The 15,529-nt window shown below is 38.7% G+C and overlaps 1 protein-coding gene across 1 annotated transcript in view; it reads left to right on the plus strand.

The window, feature by feature from the left end:
• xylt1 (xylosyltransferase I) overlaps positions 1 to 3,050 on the plus strand; it is a 58,407-nt gene extending 55,357 nt beyond the window's left edge. Inside the window, exon 11 of the mRNA XM_043235770.1 lies at positions 2,102 to 3,050. Within this exon, the coding sequence (XP_043091705.1) occupies positions 2,102 to 2,424 (323 nt within the window). The 3' untranslated portion in view covers positions 2,425 to 3,050. The remainder of the gene's footprint in view (positions 1 to 2,101) is intronic.
• The last annotated feature ends 12,479 nt before the right edge of the window (positions 3,051 to 15,529 follow it).

The raw sequence follows: 15,529 nt of genomic DNA on the forward strand, positions 1-15,529 counted from the left end.
GTTCCAGGCTCGTATATTTAAAGCAGAATGAGAAATGCTCCTTCCTCCAGATGTAATGACTAATCCCTGCATTTTGGGTGCTTTTTTTTTTTTTTTTTTTTTTTTTTTTTTTTGAAGACCATAGTCTGACATTATGGTGCGCTGTATATTAAACTGCCTCAACCTCTCAGGTCATCCACCCCCCCGCTTTCAAAGGCACTTTCTGCCTTCACGTCTAGCTCTGTGCCTGGGCCGCTCGCTTGCCTATATATAGCCCCGGCTCACAGTCACGAATGAGTAATACACCACGCCAGGTCACCTTTCATTGGAATAAACTCCAAAAGATTACCGTGCAGGGGCCGCGATTGGTATCTCTAGCCCATTAGGGACGTTTCCAAATAAGAGTGGTGCGCGGTCATCAGCGAATCTACCCTCAAAACGCTCCTAATGAGGGAGAGCCTGTGATCGCGGTTGGGTGTGGGAATGGGCGGGTGATAAACGCACGTGATTTAGCAGACTGTCGTATGATTAATGTCTACGGCAGGCACCGAGTTCTTTCGCTCTGCACCCACAGCTAATAAAAGTTTATGGAGTGTGTTTATGCGGCCCAGGTCGGGCAGCGCGCTGTAAGCAATGACGCCTTCCTGTTCATGCACTTCCTGTGAGCGTATTATGGCATGTTTCTGGAAAGGAGGTGGGCCAACCTGGAGAAGGGGGGTCAGGAAGAGACACAGAGGGTGATCTGTGAAGAGAGAAGTGTGAGGAGCCCGAGGAATTCACAGCTAACGGAGCTGTTTTTAGCCGTTTGACGTTAGGTGATGTGATGCAGACTAGTGGTCTAGTTTATATATGAAGATGCGTTTAAAAATTAAACAGCACAGTATTGATATTTAATGCCATTTTGATAGAGATTTTGTAAAATCCCAGCTGTAGGTTTTTTTTTTCATGCCCTCAAAAAGAGACTGAATGCATTAAAATTTGGTGAAAGTTAAGTTAGAGCGTGAAGTTTCTTGTGGCTGGAAACCCGTCGTCTTTCATCTTTCTTAGAAATCTTCTGTAGCATCATAAATGTCTTCACTGTCACTTTTGATCAATTAATTAGATATTTGCAAAATATTCAAAAGAAGAACTAATAAAAATAACTGAAGCAAATAATAAGATGACACTTTAAATGTTTGAACTGATCAATTAAAAATAACAGTTGTGCTGCTTAATATTTTTGGGACCTGTGATACTTTTTTCAGAATTCTTTGTGTTACAAAATACACTATCAGAAGTTTGGGGCCAGTAATTTTTTTTTAAGAAATTAAATTAATACTCCGCAAAGATGTTATATGGATAAATAGTGATAGTAAAGACTTTTATTGTTAAAATAAAAGTCTATTTTGAATAAATGCTGTTCTTTTTAACTTTTTATTAATCACAGAAAAAGTGAAACAGCTTACAAACAATATTAAGCAGCACAACAGTTTCAACACTGATAATAAATTAGCATATTAGAATGATTTCTGAAGGACTGTGTGAGACTGAAGACTAGAGTAATGATGCTGAAAATTCAAAGAATATTCAAATAGGAAACCAATATGAGAAATTGCAATATTTCACAATATTGCAGGGAGGTGTTCTGTATTTCTCAATTCAAATAAATACAGCCTTGATCAGCATAAGAGACTCAGAAACATAACACATTTTACTGATCCCAAACCTTTGAACAGCAGTGTAAATAACTCTGATGTAACGTTGGTTTACAGATACAGATTTGTACCCACGAAAAATGTATCTTGTTAGCATATAACCAATAACCTCCCATCCACCAGCTCAGCACACAAATTCAGCACCGACAACAATTAAAGCTTATAGTATCTAAATTAACAAACATTAGCTTTAGAGTTCATTGCGCAAATATAAATCCGTGAAAGACTGATTGTTTTATAACCTCCATAGATGAAGAAAATGCAAAAAATAATATCAGGGGTAGTGTTCTTTATTTTTCATGTCTGAAAATGTAAAGTGTTCCAGCCAATTCAGTCATAATCCCAGTTTTGCTTTGCTTGCATTAAGTCCTTGTTCATCCTTGTGGAAAAAAACCCATCTTTTTCTTCTCTCTCTCTCTCTCTCACAGAGGATGCTTTAAGAACGCACAACGGGCCGGCCAAGAACAGCTACATGGAGCAGAGCTTCCACGGCCTGAACCCCATCCTGAACATCCCGGTGCACCTGGGTCAGGTGGAAGCGGCCGAACACAACGCAGAGCTGACGGGGTCCGAGCTGGAGCGCTGGGTGGACAGTCTGGTGGGCGAGGTGTGGTCGGCTGTGGACGTGTGTTCAACGGGCCCCAGTGGCTGTCCCGTCATGCAGACTTGCAGAGAAACGCTGTGGAGCTCTCTCAGCCCGGACCCAAAGTCCCAGCTGGGCCCACCCAAAACCAACGGACGAATCAGGTAGCAGCATTCACTGCCCTGAAGACTCGCCTTTTTCATTTCTTACGCCATTTGGTTTTTATTATTTATTTTCCAGCATCGCTCATGTGAATATGAGCAAAATGGCCCTCTCTCAAACACAAGACACAGGGCCTCGAAAGTGTATGCTGGCAAGTTTTGATGATTTTAATTTCAATTTTAATTTTTTTTTTTTTAATGTGTGCCCTCTCAAACTCCGAGTGCTCTAGTGATGTGAGTGCTGTCAGGCTTCTCTATATTTAATTTATTTTGATTACTGTGATTTGAATCTTTGTCAACTGGAAGCAGCAAGTGATGCCTAAATGTAGGAGTCACAGCTGAATGCTGGGATTGGGATTTTAAGCACAGAATGGACCTTAACACTGGTTGTAAGACCAAAAGGTATGTTTGTATAGTATAGTAAGTCTCTATATTTAAAAACAAACACACTTGCACCTAATATACGTGATAGAAGAAGCATTTTTCAACCTATACCTTATTAAAACCAATGTTTCAGATCGTATATAACTGTCTGTAGCACAACGTTTCTTTAATTTTTTCAGAAAAATAGTACCATTTTTACAAGGCTTTCACTGGATCAAATGCAATCAAACAGGCTTTTAAAACCTTCAAACTCCCTAATAAAGTCTCCTGTTTAGTTTTAATAAGTTATTGGTTGAAAAGCATCTGGTTTTAATAGTAAAAAGTCAGCTTTTGACAAGTAAAAGAGATCCAGTGTTGTGCAAGATGCCAACCTCCACAGAATTCTTTGACCTTTGGAGGCGAAGAGGTAGCTAAACGTATATTCAAAATGGCCTTTTCGGTTATACTTTTGTAGTAATGGTAGCTACAAATAATAAAAATGACAAAAATTGGTGGTTGCATGTATGTCAAGCTAGCAGGCTGATCGGGTGCTAAGCTGGCAGGATAAATATTTAGTGGTATGCTAAACTAACAGGCTTATAGGCTAGAGACATGCGAAGGCTGAAGAGCTAACAGAAAACAGAACAGGAAAGGTTTTATTTGAGAATTTTTAGCTTTAGTTATGTAATGTGATAGGTGATGCATCCTACCATTTAAAATGTTGAGGTCAGTACATTTTTCAAAGAAGGATCTTATTCTCAGCAAGGACATTTTTATTTGATCAACAAAAGTTAATGAGTAATAGTATTAAATTTCTATAGAAATATTTTATTTTTTCATTTATTCCTTTGATTGCGAAGCTGAATTATCAGCATCATTGCTTCAGTTTTCAGGGTCACTTGATCGAGTACTCGGAGGTTGTTTCTTGGCTTTATGGTCCAAGGGTAAAGGATTCTGTGGAGAAGTCAGATCTCGCACGATGCCAAGCTACAATTCTGTAAGCGAGAGAGTCTGAAGTATCTTGAGACGGTCTGAAGTGTCGTTCTGTCTGTACGCTGTTGCCCTTCAGATTGTCGAAACTTGAAATGGAAGGTGCCAGCTGTGCTGGCGCAGCACGGAAAAGATATGTAATTTCTTTGCCTTTTTATTGTTTTATAATTTTTCCTTTCCCCTGAACAGAGGTACTGGGTAACTGAGTTGGGTTGTAAGTTGGCTATTTATTCATGTGTTTATATAAATGAAATAGATATTTTTTAGTCAATGACTAATGTCTATATGCTGTTTTTGCAGCTCATTCAATACCTTTTGTAAACAAGCTGCCTTTATTTACAAAGGCTATCATCCCAACCATATTACAACTATAAACACAAGATTTACGGTACTAGTACGGGCGTTAGTAGAAAGACCTTCTTGCCCCTCCACCTGAGGTTCATCTGTTCATTTGATAAACATCGAGCTCATCGGGAACTAACTGGACGATTGATCTTAAATGACCTCAAGAACTGAGATTCCAGTCATGCTGCTTGTCATTTTCTTTATTCTAGTGTTTTTATACGAGCCAGTGTTTGGTGCTTTCGCCATATATTGCTCAAACGAACAAAAGCGGACATCGGCTGGACATGTTGGTAGCATCCATGCAATTTCAACGCGGTTCCTAAAGTTCCCGGCTCAGTCTCGCTTTTGCACGCACGCCATTTGGACGCCACATTTTCCAGATCGGGCCCGTCCGATTACTCACATCCATAATAATGATAGGGTGGCCTCTCAGATCTGACTGAGATGTATTTTTAGTGAGGAAGATTGCAAGCTTGCTGGACTCTACAGTTTGCATTGGACCAACATTTTTACAAAACCTTTTGTTTTCTACATTGCAAATGTACGACTCCATATTTAAACTGGGCTAGTGTGGCTTGTTGCACTCTCTCATTTGAGGAGCACGTCTCCTCCGGGACTCTGTGACCCTGGCCTAGACATCACTTTGTATGCAATCTGATTGTTATCTGGTCCTCGGAGATGTGGCGTCCCGCCCGGGGTGCGCAAACAGTGAAATGTCATTGCTGTCATGTGATCCAAAGGAGGATGTGACCTTAAAATTTCAATAAAGCACTCTTGTCATTCATACGTTCCCAGCGGGGTGCGAAGCGGGAATGCATTGTTATTTAAATTTTTCAATAGAGCGTCTAATGCTTGTCTAAGTGGTGTTACATCTGTACTGTATGTGTGAAAGTGCAAATTATTTGATATTCTTAAAAGAGAAACTGTATGAAATTATCTATTCACATACATCTCATTTACTTCTGATCTTGGCTGTAAGTGAGGATTCAGCCACTGGATAGTTAAATATTAATGTTAAGAGCCTTTTTACATTTAAAGGTGAAGTGTGTCATATTCAAATAATCTCTTTTTTTGTGCAGATTCCTTCCAATGAGTGCAAATGCAGTTTTTTCTAAAAGTGCTCTGTTTGAGTTTGGGGCAGGGCGAGAGATGGAGCGTGGCATGAAACAATATGTGCCCAACTTCGTTTGGCTGCTTGCAATCAGGGAATGAGTTAAAAACAAAGTCATCAAGTCAGACACTTTCTGCTTGCTGTGATGTCGCTTGCTCTGTTTGTGTACGTTATTACAGATGAAGTGGATTAGATGCAGTGTTTGTCAAATACTGCAACATTGCAGATAGAAACATTTTTCATTCAACACTTTATATAGTGCTTAATGCAGAGCCTGTGTACAAGAAAAAGGTTTGACGTAAGCCTACACTATTAAAAACATTGGAATCTATTTTTTCTATTTTATATCAGTTTCATTTTGATAAACATGCCGTGACATTGCGATAACATGAAAAGAGTTGTGACGGTTGCAAAAAAAGGATTTAGGAGGAGCTGAAGGTGTCAGAATGAAAACTCATTGGTGAAGTCTCATAGGACTTCATGGCATAAGTCAAGAAACATATTTTCTAACTGGTACTGAATAATATTTGCAGTTCTGTTTGTTTCTTTACAAATTACACACTTCACCTTTAAAGGGATTAGTTCATCCAAAAATTCTGTCATGATTTATCCTCATGTCGTTCAGTCTTCTGTGGGACATAAAAGATGTTAATTTTGTCAGTGCAATTAAAGTTAATAGGCTTCAAAACAACGCTGGGCCCCGCTGACTTTCATTGTATTGACCAAAAAAGACAGCATTTCTTCATAAATAATGACAGAAGTAGATTTTTTTTTTTTTTTTTTTTTTTTTTTTTTTGTACCTTTTAAGATCTCTGCAGTTGGCGAATCTAACCTCACAAATACAGCAACATACCTCTTTTTTTCACTTTACTTTCACAGAGATATCTAATCTGCCCTTCACATTGAAATGATATTTATTAGCACATCACTCGGACATCTCTTCTGTACTATAGCTATTTTGGTAGGAACGACAATGTAAAGTATTTTGTATTGGACTGTACATAACCTTGTTTTTAAAAAGAAGTGGGTGGGGTTTTGGTGTGTTGACTGGCACTGTACAGATCGTCAAAGTTCTCATGTGAAGGGTTTGTGAAGGGCTGTACAAGTCTTGAGTGTGTGGCTCTTAATGAACATTTTTGCCTTTCAGAGAATCTTACGCCAGATTGCCGTTCTCTGTGCTGGAATGTTTTGTTGAGCAACTGTTGCACAATTTCTTTAAACTCTTCAGTCGGAGGGGACCTCTGTGCCTTAGCTGTTGTTCCCAACCTTTGTGTCTGTAAGCATCAAACATGTCGTCTCTGTATCTTTCATTTCTCCACGAAACCAAAAAACTGCTGTTGTAAATGCCTTCTGTATCAATGCTCTTTTGGTTTTGCTGTTCTTTTCTTCATACTGAATTTTTGAATAAAAAAAACACCTTTGTCATCTCATTTCTTCTCATCAGACACGATGCTTCACCAGTAACAAGGCAGGAGATGCGCTTCCGCAAGGTTTCTGCTTCTAGAGAAAGTCACATTTGCAGTAGATAAAGCCGCTGACATGTGGAGCGCTGCTCTTTAACGCCGTTACAAGAGGGTGGAGATGAGAATCTGGAGCTGGCAGGGGTCCCTAAAGCTGTGTGTGGTCCCCTGAGGCTGATTTCAGGAGTCCCCGCATCCCTCGATCCAGGATCAAAGAGCCACTTTTAGCCCATCGATCTTGTGCTGCTTCCACCGAATAGGAAAAGGCAGTCTAATTAGCGGCTATACGGCATACACCTGTCTCACCTGCAGCGTGGAAACACAGCTGTCTTCTTTTGAGTGTGTCTGTCACTGCTTTGACGCTGTGTACTGATGTAATCCTGCAGGGCTAAATAGATACTGATATGGGTAGTTAATTGTCTCCACCCTCACCCTCCATCTGCAGCCTGGCAGTGGCGCTTTAGGACGCACGCGGGCTTTCTTAACCAATCTGTCTGATTTTTAATCTAGACAGTGGGATAATCCAGTGATTAGTGATGAATATCCTTCACAAATGTTATACATGCAACACTGAAAGACCATGCATGTACAAAATAACGAACTACAGGGTTATCAGGACCTTGGAAATGTATCGTTTAGTTTGTAGTAATGAGTAATCTAGTATTTAATTTAATTTAGTCATTTTAATTTGATTTAATTAATTTATTCCTTTTAATTTGATTTATTCATTTAAAAAAAAATTTTCTTTATAAAAATAATATTACAAAAATGACTCAAAACGCAACATAATATATACACTATATTTACAATAATGGCCTTTATTACATGACATCTTACCAAATAAAAAATATATTATTTCTAGACTTAATACCAATTAATACTATTACCATTATTATTTAATTTGATTGTATAATGCAAATTACAAAGTTATAATAACAAATCTAATCAAACTAATTTAATGATAATCACTTCCATACAAGTGATTGGGTGACAGATTAAAAGATATCAATAATATATAATTAGTGACAGTAATGATATTTATAATGCTACAAAATATTTATATAAAAGCTGTTCTTTTGATAGCTGTTCTTTTTTTAAGACATGGTTTCCACAAAAATATTAGGCAGCACAGCCGTAAAATCATCGTATCAGAATGATTTCTAAAGGATTAGGAGACACTGAAGACTTGAGTAATGTAAATGTTTACCATCACAGGAATAGATTACTTACACAACAGGAAAATTGCAAGTTTAAAATAAGATTATATTTTTGTGCTCGGCTGCGCTTGTTACAGGTTCCTGGAGACGTGAAAGTAGCATAAAAAGTGGTGAAATGTACAGTTAAGTCACCATAAGACAAATTTGCTCAAATCCACAACTTACTAATAGAAAAAACACTCGGTTTTACACATATGCGTAGTAATAATGAATCCATCTGCATTTCTTATATGGTCAAAAGTTCAAGGCTAACGTGAACTCACTGAATTGGCTTTTCCCAGAAAGCATTCGAGCATCTGTACAACTTCCTAGAAGCAGAGAAGAGGGTATTCTTTCGTTCGCAGTGAAAGCAGGGGACAGGGGCACTTAGCACAACAGATTGCCAGTGTGTCCCTTTCGAAGCGCTGATGTGCGCTAAACTGGACGAGTCTCTAGACACCCTGTCGTAGCGTGTGCCGCCGGGGTCCCAGACCTCCATTAGGTCTTGGTCATCTGAGTGCAGCTCCGACACGGCACACTAATGCTCCAGCAGAGAGCCCGTTGCTTTCAGCCTGCCGTGTAAAAAAACCTCAAAACACAGAAGCAGACACCACTTTACACTGCACATGTCCCTGTGTACCAGGGCAGCGTGCTAAATTTACTTGACCTGATACACAAAGCGCACGGTGCATCTGGAGCAGCTCTGTTTATGAAGCCAGGAAGGGTCTTAATAATCTCCTGTATAGTAATAGTAGGGTCTCTGTTGTGTTGTGTTTCAAATATGGGAGAAGATGTTTTAATAAAGGCGAGGTTATTACACGGACGTTCTGGAGCTTTGAAGTCCTGACATCTCTGATCACCTCGCAGTCTGCTGACTTTGAAGTGAAGTTCAGAGGCTCTACGCCAGCAAAATCCACAATCAAGGTGCGGCGCTGCTTCTAAATGAGAGACTGTTAAAGGGAACGGGCTTTAGTTTTAATCTCTTTCAGAACAAGTTTGAGCGTGTTTGGTCTATGCAGCTCGGGAGGCCTGCTCAGTGAAATCAAATGCCTGCTGTCCTGGGGAAGTGGTTTAGCAAGGATGTTCTGCCTAGAGACTAAAATATGTCCCTGCTTAATGTAAATCATGTCGGAGTCCTAACAAGGTGCGCACGTGCCCAGAGGGAGGTCACTCACCCGCGCCGGATGATATCGCTCTTTTCGTTCTTGTGGCATTTTAAGCACAACGTGTAGCTGGGCTCTGGCTAACAGAAATGGTGTCAGCTCTGGTTATAACCAGGGTTTTTTCGAGTTTTGTCATTGTAGTGGTTGGTAAATCAGATTGACAAAGATGGTCGTGTTCACTTGAACTATTGGTTTTCACACGGCCGTGTGTGGAATATTTCCGAATTCTTGTTTTTGCCAAATGTAGTTTTAAATTCATGTAATAAAAACTGCTGCTTTGTAGCTATTTTTTATTGTGCTTTCCATATAATAATTTAATGATTTGTACGACAAGTATATAAAAAATACTTTAATGACAATAATACAAATATATAATAATTTAAGTGGAAAAATTCTATAATATCCCACTTAATGTAATTATACATAATTAAATTAGAATATAAATAATATTGATTTGTATGTATTGAATACATATCATGGATGTTCACGATGGAAAATTTGAGGAAAAAAGAAAAAGACTGTTGAAGCAAAACTGCTCTGAACAAATCAAATCTTTTTTTTTTTACCATGAAAACTATTAACTTCATATTTTATTTTATTATACTCTATATATTCAGCAAAAATAAAATATAAAATCTAATTTACCTTTAGTGTGGAGAATTGTTGTCTACTATATATATATATATATATATATATATATATATATATATATATATATATATATATATATATATATATGTGTGTATATATATATATATATATAGTTGAATATATATGCACAAATTGGATAATATTTTTGATAATTATCTGATCATTTTCATTGCCCTTTAGTAAATTAAGACTAAAATAATGTTTAAAAAAATTATTCACACTGTTTCTCTCAGAGGATGAACAAGTCTCCATGCATAAAAATATAAGACAAAAGAGGCCCATCTTTTGCATGAAAAGGTATGAAACACTGACAAGTGACCAAATATAAGCCATTGCAGAAAGTTAGTCACAGGTTAGTTACCTGCTCCATCCCTAATCATGTGATTAGCCTAGAGTACCATTCCAACTAAGTGCACAGACACTGAAAAAGCTGGAAGAAAAATCAGGGCTCACTTCAATCAGGGGCCAACAGGAAGTCAGGGCAACCCCCGAAATCCTCTTCACCGAGCCAACACTTAAGCAAAGCACAATGAACCTCTTTCCACCTCTACCAAAAATCAGAGTGCAAAGCGTGCGCCTGGCCCCGATGGAGACAGAGCACTCCTTTCTCAGGGTTTGCTCTAGGATGCGATTCCACAATCCCTAACAATATCATCACATAGCCAACAGACAGCGGATCTCAGCTCTGTGGAAGTGTGCGAATAGAGAGATAAAAGACAGAGAGGAGATAGAGGCCGAACAAACTCCCCGCAGAGCCTTAGAACAACAGTGTCTTCATGACAAACAATACAAATAAGGTTGACCAGCCATGCACGAACTCAAATCCCCAGCAGAACGCCTGTCAGAGCGCAGCTTTCACTTGGCACACAAACAAAGCCCAGGATGAGGGGGCTGGGGGCGGCCGAGAGCCTTGCTTATTTAACAATTTATCAATAGAGCAAATGTGGCATCGCGCGGCAGCATCAATTAGAGCAATATCAGGGCACACACTGGCTCGCTGGCATATTAAACGAGGTATTAAGCTCAATGCCTCACTGAGAAGCAACACTGTTCATCCCATGCCACCTAAAAATACAAGCTTTAAGGTGCATGGAAAACTATGCCCATATATTGCTTAAAAAGCAGCTTGTTCTGCGAGTTTCTGCATTTTGTCACACAGCGGCACTAGTTTGAGAAGTGCCTGAACGCTGAAGCCAAACTGCTACTTTTAAAATGAAAGAGCGGAAATGCTCATTACTGTTGGAAAACAGGAAAAGCTCTGCTGTTTCTCACTCGAGGCCTCGCAGCACCTCCCTATGGAGTCGCAAAGCCTGCAGACAGATGTCTGTGTGGCATAATGGCTGTATAATGCATTTTCCACATATACATTTATAATGTAAATCCTTGTAAAATGCAAAGTGCTCCAGGTTATGACGTGAGATTTAAATATGTCTTGTGTCATCAGGGCCTGTGATGGAAGAGGGTCACCAATATCCTGTATCCCAGTAAGTGCTGCAAAACTAGAACGTCTGTAAGAAAAAATTATATTTTATACTATATCTGATCAAATAAATGCACCATAAGACATTAAAAAAAAACATAGAAAATTTTACAGATCCCAGTTTGTTTGAATGCTAATGTAGGCTATATGTGTTGTTTTTTATTTAGTACATTTAATATTAATATATATAAAAAAACTATATATATATATATATATATATATATATATATATATATATATATATATATATATATAGAGAGAGAGAGAGAGAGAGAGAGAGAGAGAGAGAGAGAGAGAGATATTGTATATAGCTGCCTTTATAATTTAAACTGTGTGTAACGTATCAAACACAAAGCAGTTAACACTGCTTGTGACCCACTTGTCAAAACCAGTCAGCAGTGCCCTTTTATAACAAACACCAGCCCAAATGTGAGCAGTACCTCAGCCTGCAGCGGTCTGGACTGTAACGACACTAGATCTGCTGCAGAGCTCATCTGCTACGCACAGATCCATCAGCCGGGTCAGTATGAAGCATTCATAAGTTACGGCCCTTAATTCAGCCGCTGAAGGATTTACTGGACAACAGCTGATTTACTGATTCATGCTGATGCAGTTTTTGGTCTGCAGCTTGAAAGACATCATAGTCCACGCTTTATTACGTTCCAAGCTGCAGCAGATTGACAGAAAATGCCCTTGAAGTTATTCACTCTGTCACGATTATTTCAAACCCACCTTTGAACTCGCTGGTACGGTCTCTCACAGCCGTGAGTCGAGTCTGTTTTAAATGGCAGGAGATGAATGAGGGGTGGGATTGGTCCCTCGCTCCTTCCATTATGTCGCTGGATTTATTAGCTTTTATCTATGTGCTTGTAATTAACCCTCCTTGTAGCAGTGTGCAGCCCCAGTACTATATAACTAGTACTGGCAAATGTTCCAATTCCTCTCAGTCAACCCTGTGTGCCCGCAGTCATTATTCAGAGGGACTCACAGAATTAGTCTGGTGTCCCTGGGGCTCATACAGAACCTGGATCCACTCCATCATCAGCCTCAGAGACCGAGGGCACTTTGTGAACACATACAGATATCTGCCTGATCCTGAGCAACTGAACAGCATGGAGATGCAGCCAAGGACGTCCACAGACACCATCAATGAGGCACTGAAATCAGTATCGATTAGGATTCTTATTGATAGCCTGTGGAACTTAGACAGGGAGCACAGTGTCACAACACAGTTTGTTATGTCCTTTTTCCAAAAAAAATAAAATAAACAAAAAAGAGGTCCCAACTGGAAAAGTACCCAAAACCAAAGAAAACACAGTGGAAAGTCCATGTGGGTAAACATTGTGATTGTGACACACAGAACGTTTCCAATCCTGTTAAGAAACAAGTATATAAAATAGGCTTGTTCATTGTAGAAATGTGCAGGTTGATTCTTAGAACTTTATAGATTTGGTAGCTCTAAAATTCTTACTTGCACACATTTAACATGACTAGGATCTAGGATACTTTGATTATTATAAATCATGAATTAGCATTCACAGTTTCATATATTAATATGTGCAAAAAAGAATAATAAAATAAAACTTTCTTGAAGTGTTTTATGCTTAGCAAGGTTGCATTTATTTGATCAAAAATATAGTTTGAACAGTAATGGAATATTATTACTGCCACACTTCAGTGTTTATAATAATCCACGAGGCAAAGTTCAAAATTTGTAATTATCCAGATAACAAGTAAGCTCTACACATCACCATACATTGACGTGATCGGAGAAACACTGGGTGTAAATAAGACTACGGTGACTAGTGAGATAATTAACAGGTAAGAGAGACAAATAATCAGACACCCGGTCAAACAGGGAAGACTAAAGGTCATTACACACTGACTCATCACTTTGCATGTAAATGTAAATCACATACTAATGACAACCTCATGTTTTCAATAACACACTGCCTCTCCTTTTTCTCCATCATTAAAACAATTCAGATCATATTGAATTTTCTGCATTATAAAATCCATGTAAAACATTGTGATACTTTTTCTTTCAGAAATCTTTCTAATATTCTGATTTCTTATTTTTATAATTGTTGAAAACAGTTACGCTGCTTAAAGTTGAAAAAATCATTTATTTGAATGAAAACAAGTTTTAAATCTGAAATTATTGTCTCTCAAAAGAAAGAGTTTTATCAGTCTGAATCAGTCCCAAGCCGTTTCATGTTGATGTTAACACAAACATTTTTTGTAGATCTTTTCGTGTTGGTCTGAATAAAAATGCAGATTCATTCTTTACCACTAGGTGCTGTTTTTGGAGCTTTAAATGCTCACAAACACTGCTTTAAATTGAATCCTTGAGCAGATCATTTGGGAGTCGCTGAACAAATATGAATTACTACATATGTAACCCTATAGAAAAATAAATCCTTTCAGTGATAAGGTTTAAGTATGTATTTTATTCAGTTTGTTTAAATTTGTATTTGTAATGTGTACTCTTTCCTTTTCTTTTTTTAAGGTTACCTTTCTACATATCATTACGTTATGTAGCGTGAAAGTTAGTTAGAAATGCACAGGGGAAAACGTGGTGCATACAATCTAACTTGTTTGTATTTAGTGATTGGATATCCCGTAGTTTAAACCCGCCCCAAAATAGGTCAGAGTAATCCGATTGGATAATAAGGAAGGAGAGAAAAAAAAGAGTCGTGAGTAGAACAAACTTGCGAGAGATGAGACAAAAAAAGGGCTTTTCGTTCAATTCTCTGTAACAGTGTTTTTTTCCCTTTTTGTATTAATTGTTAACATACAGTTAGCCCACAATATGGGTTAGCGTTAAGTTTATCTGAGGTTTCCAAGAACGCTTACGGACATTGCCGCCTCGACCGCTAGTGCATCAGCCGTACTAAAGTGTTTGTGTGTCGAAACGTTAACACAATCGATGGACTTTTTTCTTTTATTCTTCCGGATAGCGCACCCAGCTACCGGAAACATTGGGTGTTCCTCCAGCATCGTGGGACGATCGACGCTTCGGCTGGGGACCAGGAATATTCAGAGATTGTGATCTGGGAACGGGAAGAAGGGGTACTGTGTGTTTGTTTGTTTGTTCGTTTGCTCACTCGAGTGAAGCGGCCAGTTTCAGTTTTCAAGGCCTCAACGCACACTAGCCACACAGGCCTGCAGCGGGGAGGGGATGTGTGTGTGTGTGTGTGTGTGTGTGTGTGTGTGTGTGTGTGTGTGTGTGTGTGTGTGTGTGTGTGTGATTTTGTGCACCCACTGTTGTTGCTGTTTCGTTGACGTTCTCGCTCTTTGAAATTGTATTGGAATTACATTTGATTTATTTACCCAGTACCTTGTCTGCACTCCCATCAGCTAAAAGAGGGGGGGAGATACGTGGTTTGGCGACAGTTGGGATTTAGAAAGTATTCTTCTTAACTGAAGTATCTTGCTCGATTTTTCTTTACCGTTTCAGATTTTTACTTCATTAAATTACTCTTTTCCTATTCGAGAAACCATCTTGTTTTGTTTCTTTGAGGGTATTGACTCAGGAAATAAAGTATATAATAGGTATAATCAGAGAGAGGGGGGCCTTAATCCAACATCACAAGGCATTTTGTTTATGAACCAAGAGCAGTCCCTTAGAAATTTCTACACCAGAAAGAGAGGTAGTGCTACACAAAATAATAATATAAATACATATTAATGCATATTAATTCGCTGAACAAATACAAATAAATGCATATTATAAGAAAATAAGTGTTTTTTGACCACGAATGCATGTCAACCGGTTGTTTGGGACTCCCAAAAGTAAAATATGAACACTTCATTGACCATAATAGGAACACTTTAAAATTCAACCATTGCATTTTAAATCAGTTGTCCCTGCATGCAATTAAACTACTGCAGTACCAATAAAAAACAGGTAAAACGTGTAGGGTTTAGCTCCACAGCCTGGTTGTAGCACAGGAGGGTGGGTAGGTTGTGGCACCTCAATAAAGGGCAGGTGACACAGTCTTTTAAATGAATCAAATATTAATCATTAATAGAAAGGACAAGGCGTCAATTCGCAGGGCCCCAGGGAGCGATTCCAGGCCCTTTCTTTTAAATCCATGAGTTCACCTTTATTCTATGAGCAGGAATATGCATATTGAACAGTCTGCAATCTTGGCGGCCCATCAGAAAATTTAATAGGCTCCTCGGAGAAAAGACAGTCACCTTGACAGTTGCTATTATTCAAATGTAAACAATAATGAGAGAAAGATAGCTCGGGACACCTTCCCCCATTCCTAAACTCGTCCTTGATGGTTAATAATGTGAGAGTTCGGCAGCTGAATATACGGTGCTTTTCAATTGCTGTGCCATAGA

This window comes from Puntigrus tetrazona, chromosome 3 (genome assembly GCF_018831695.1).
Source record: "Puntigrus tetrazona isolate hp1 chromosome 3, ASM1883169v1, whole genome shotgun sequence".
Lineage (NCBI taxonomy): Eukaryota > Metazoa > Chordata > Actinopteri > Cypriniformes > Cyprinidae > Puntigrus > Puntigrus tetrazona.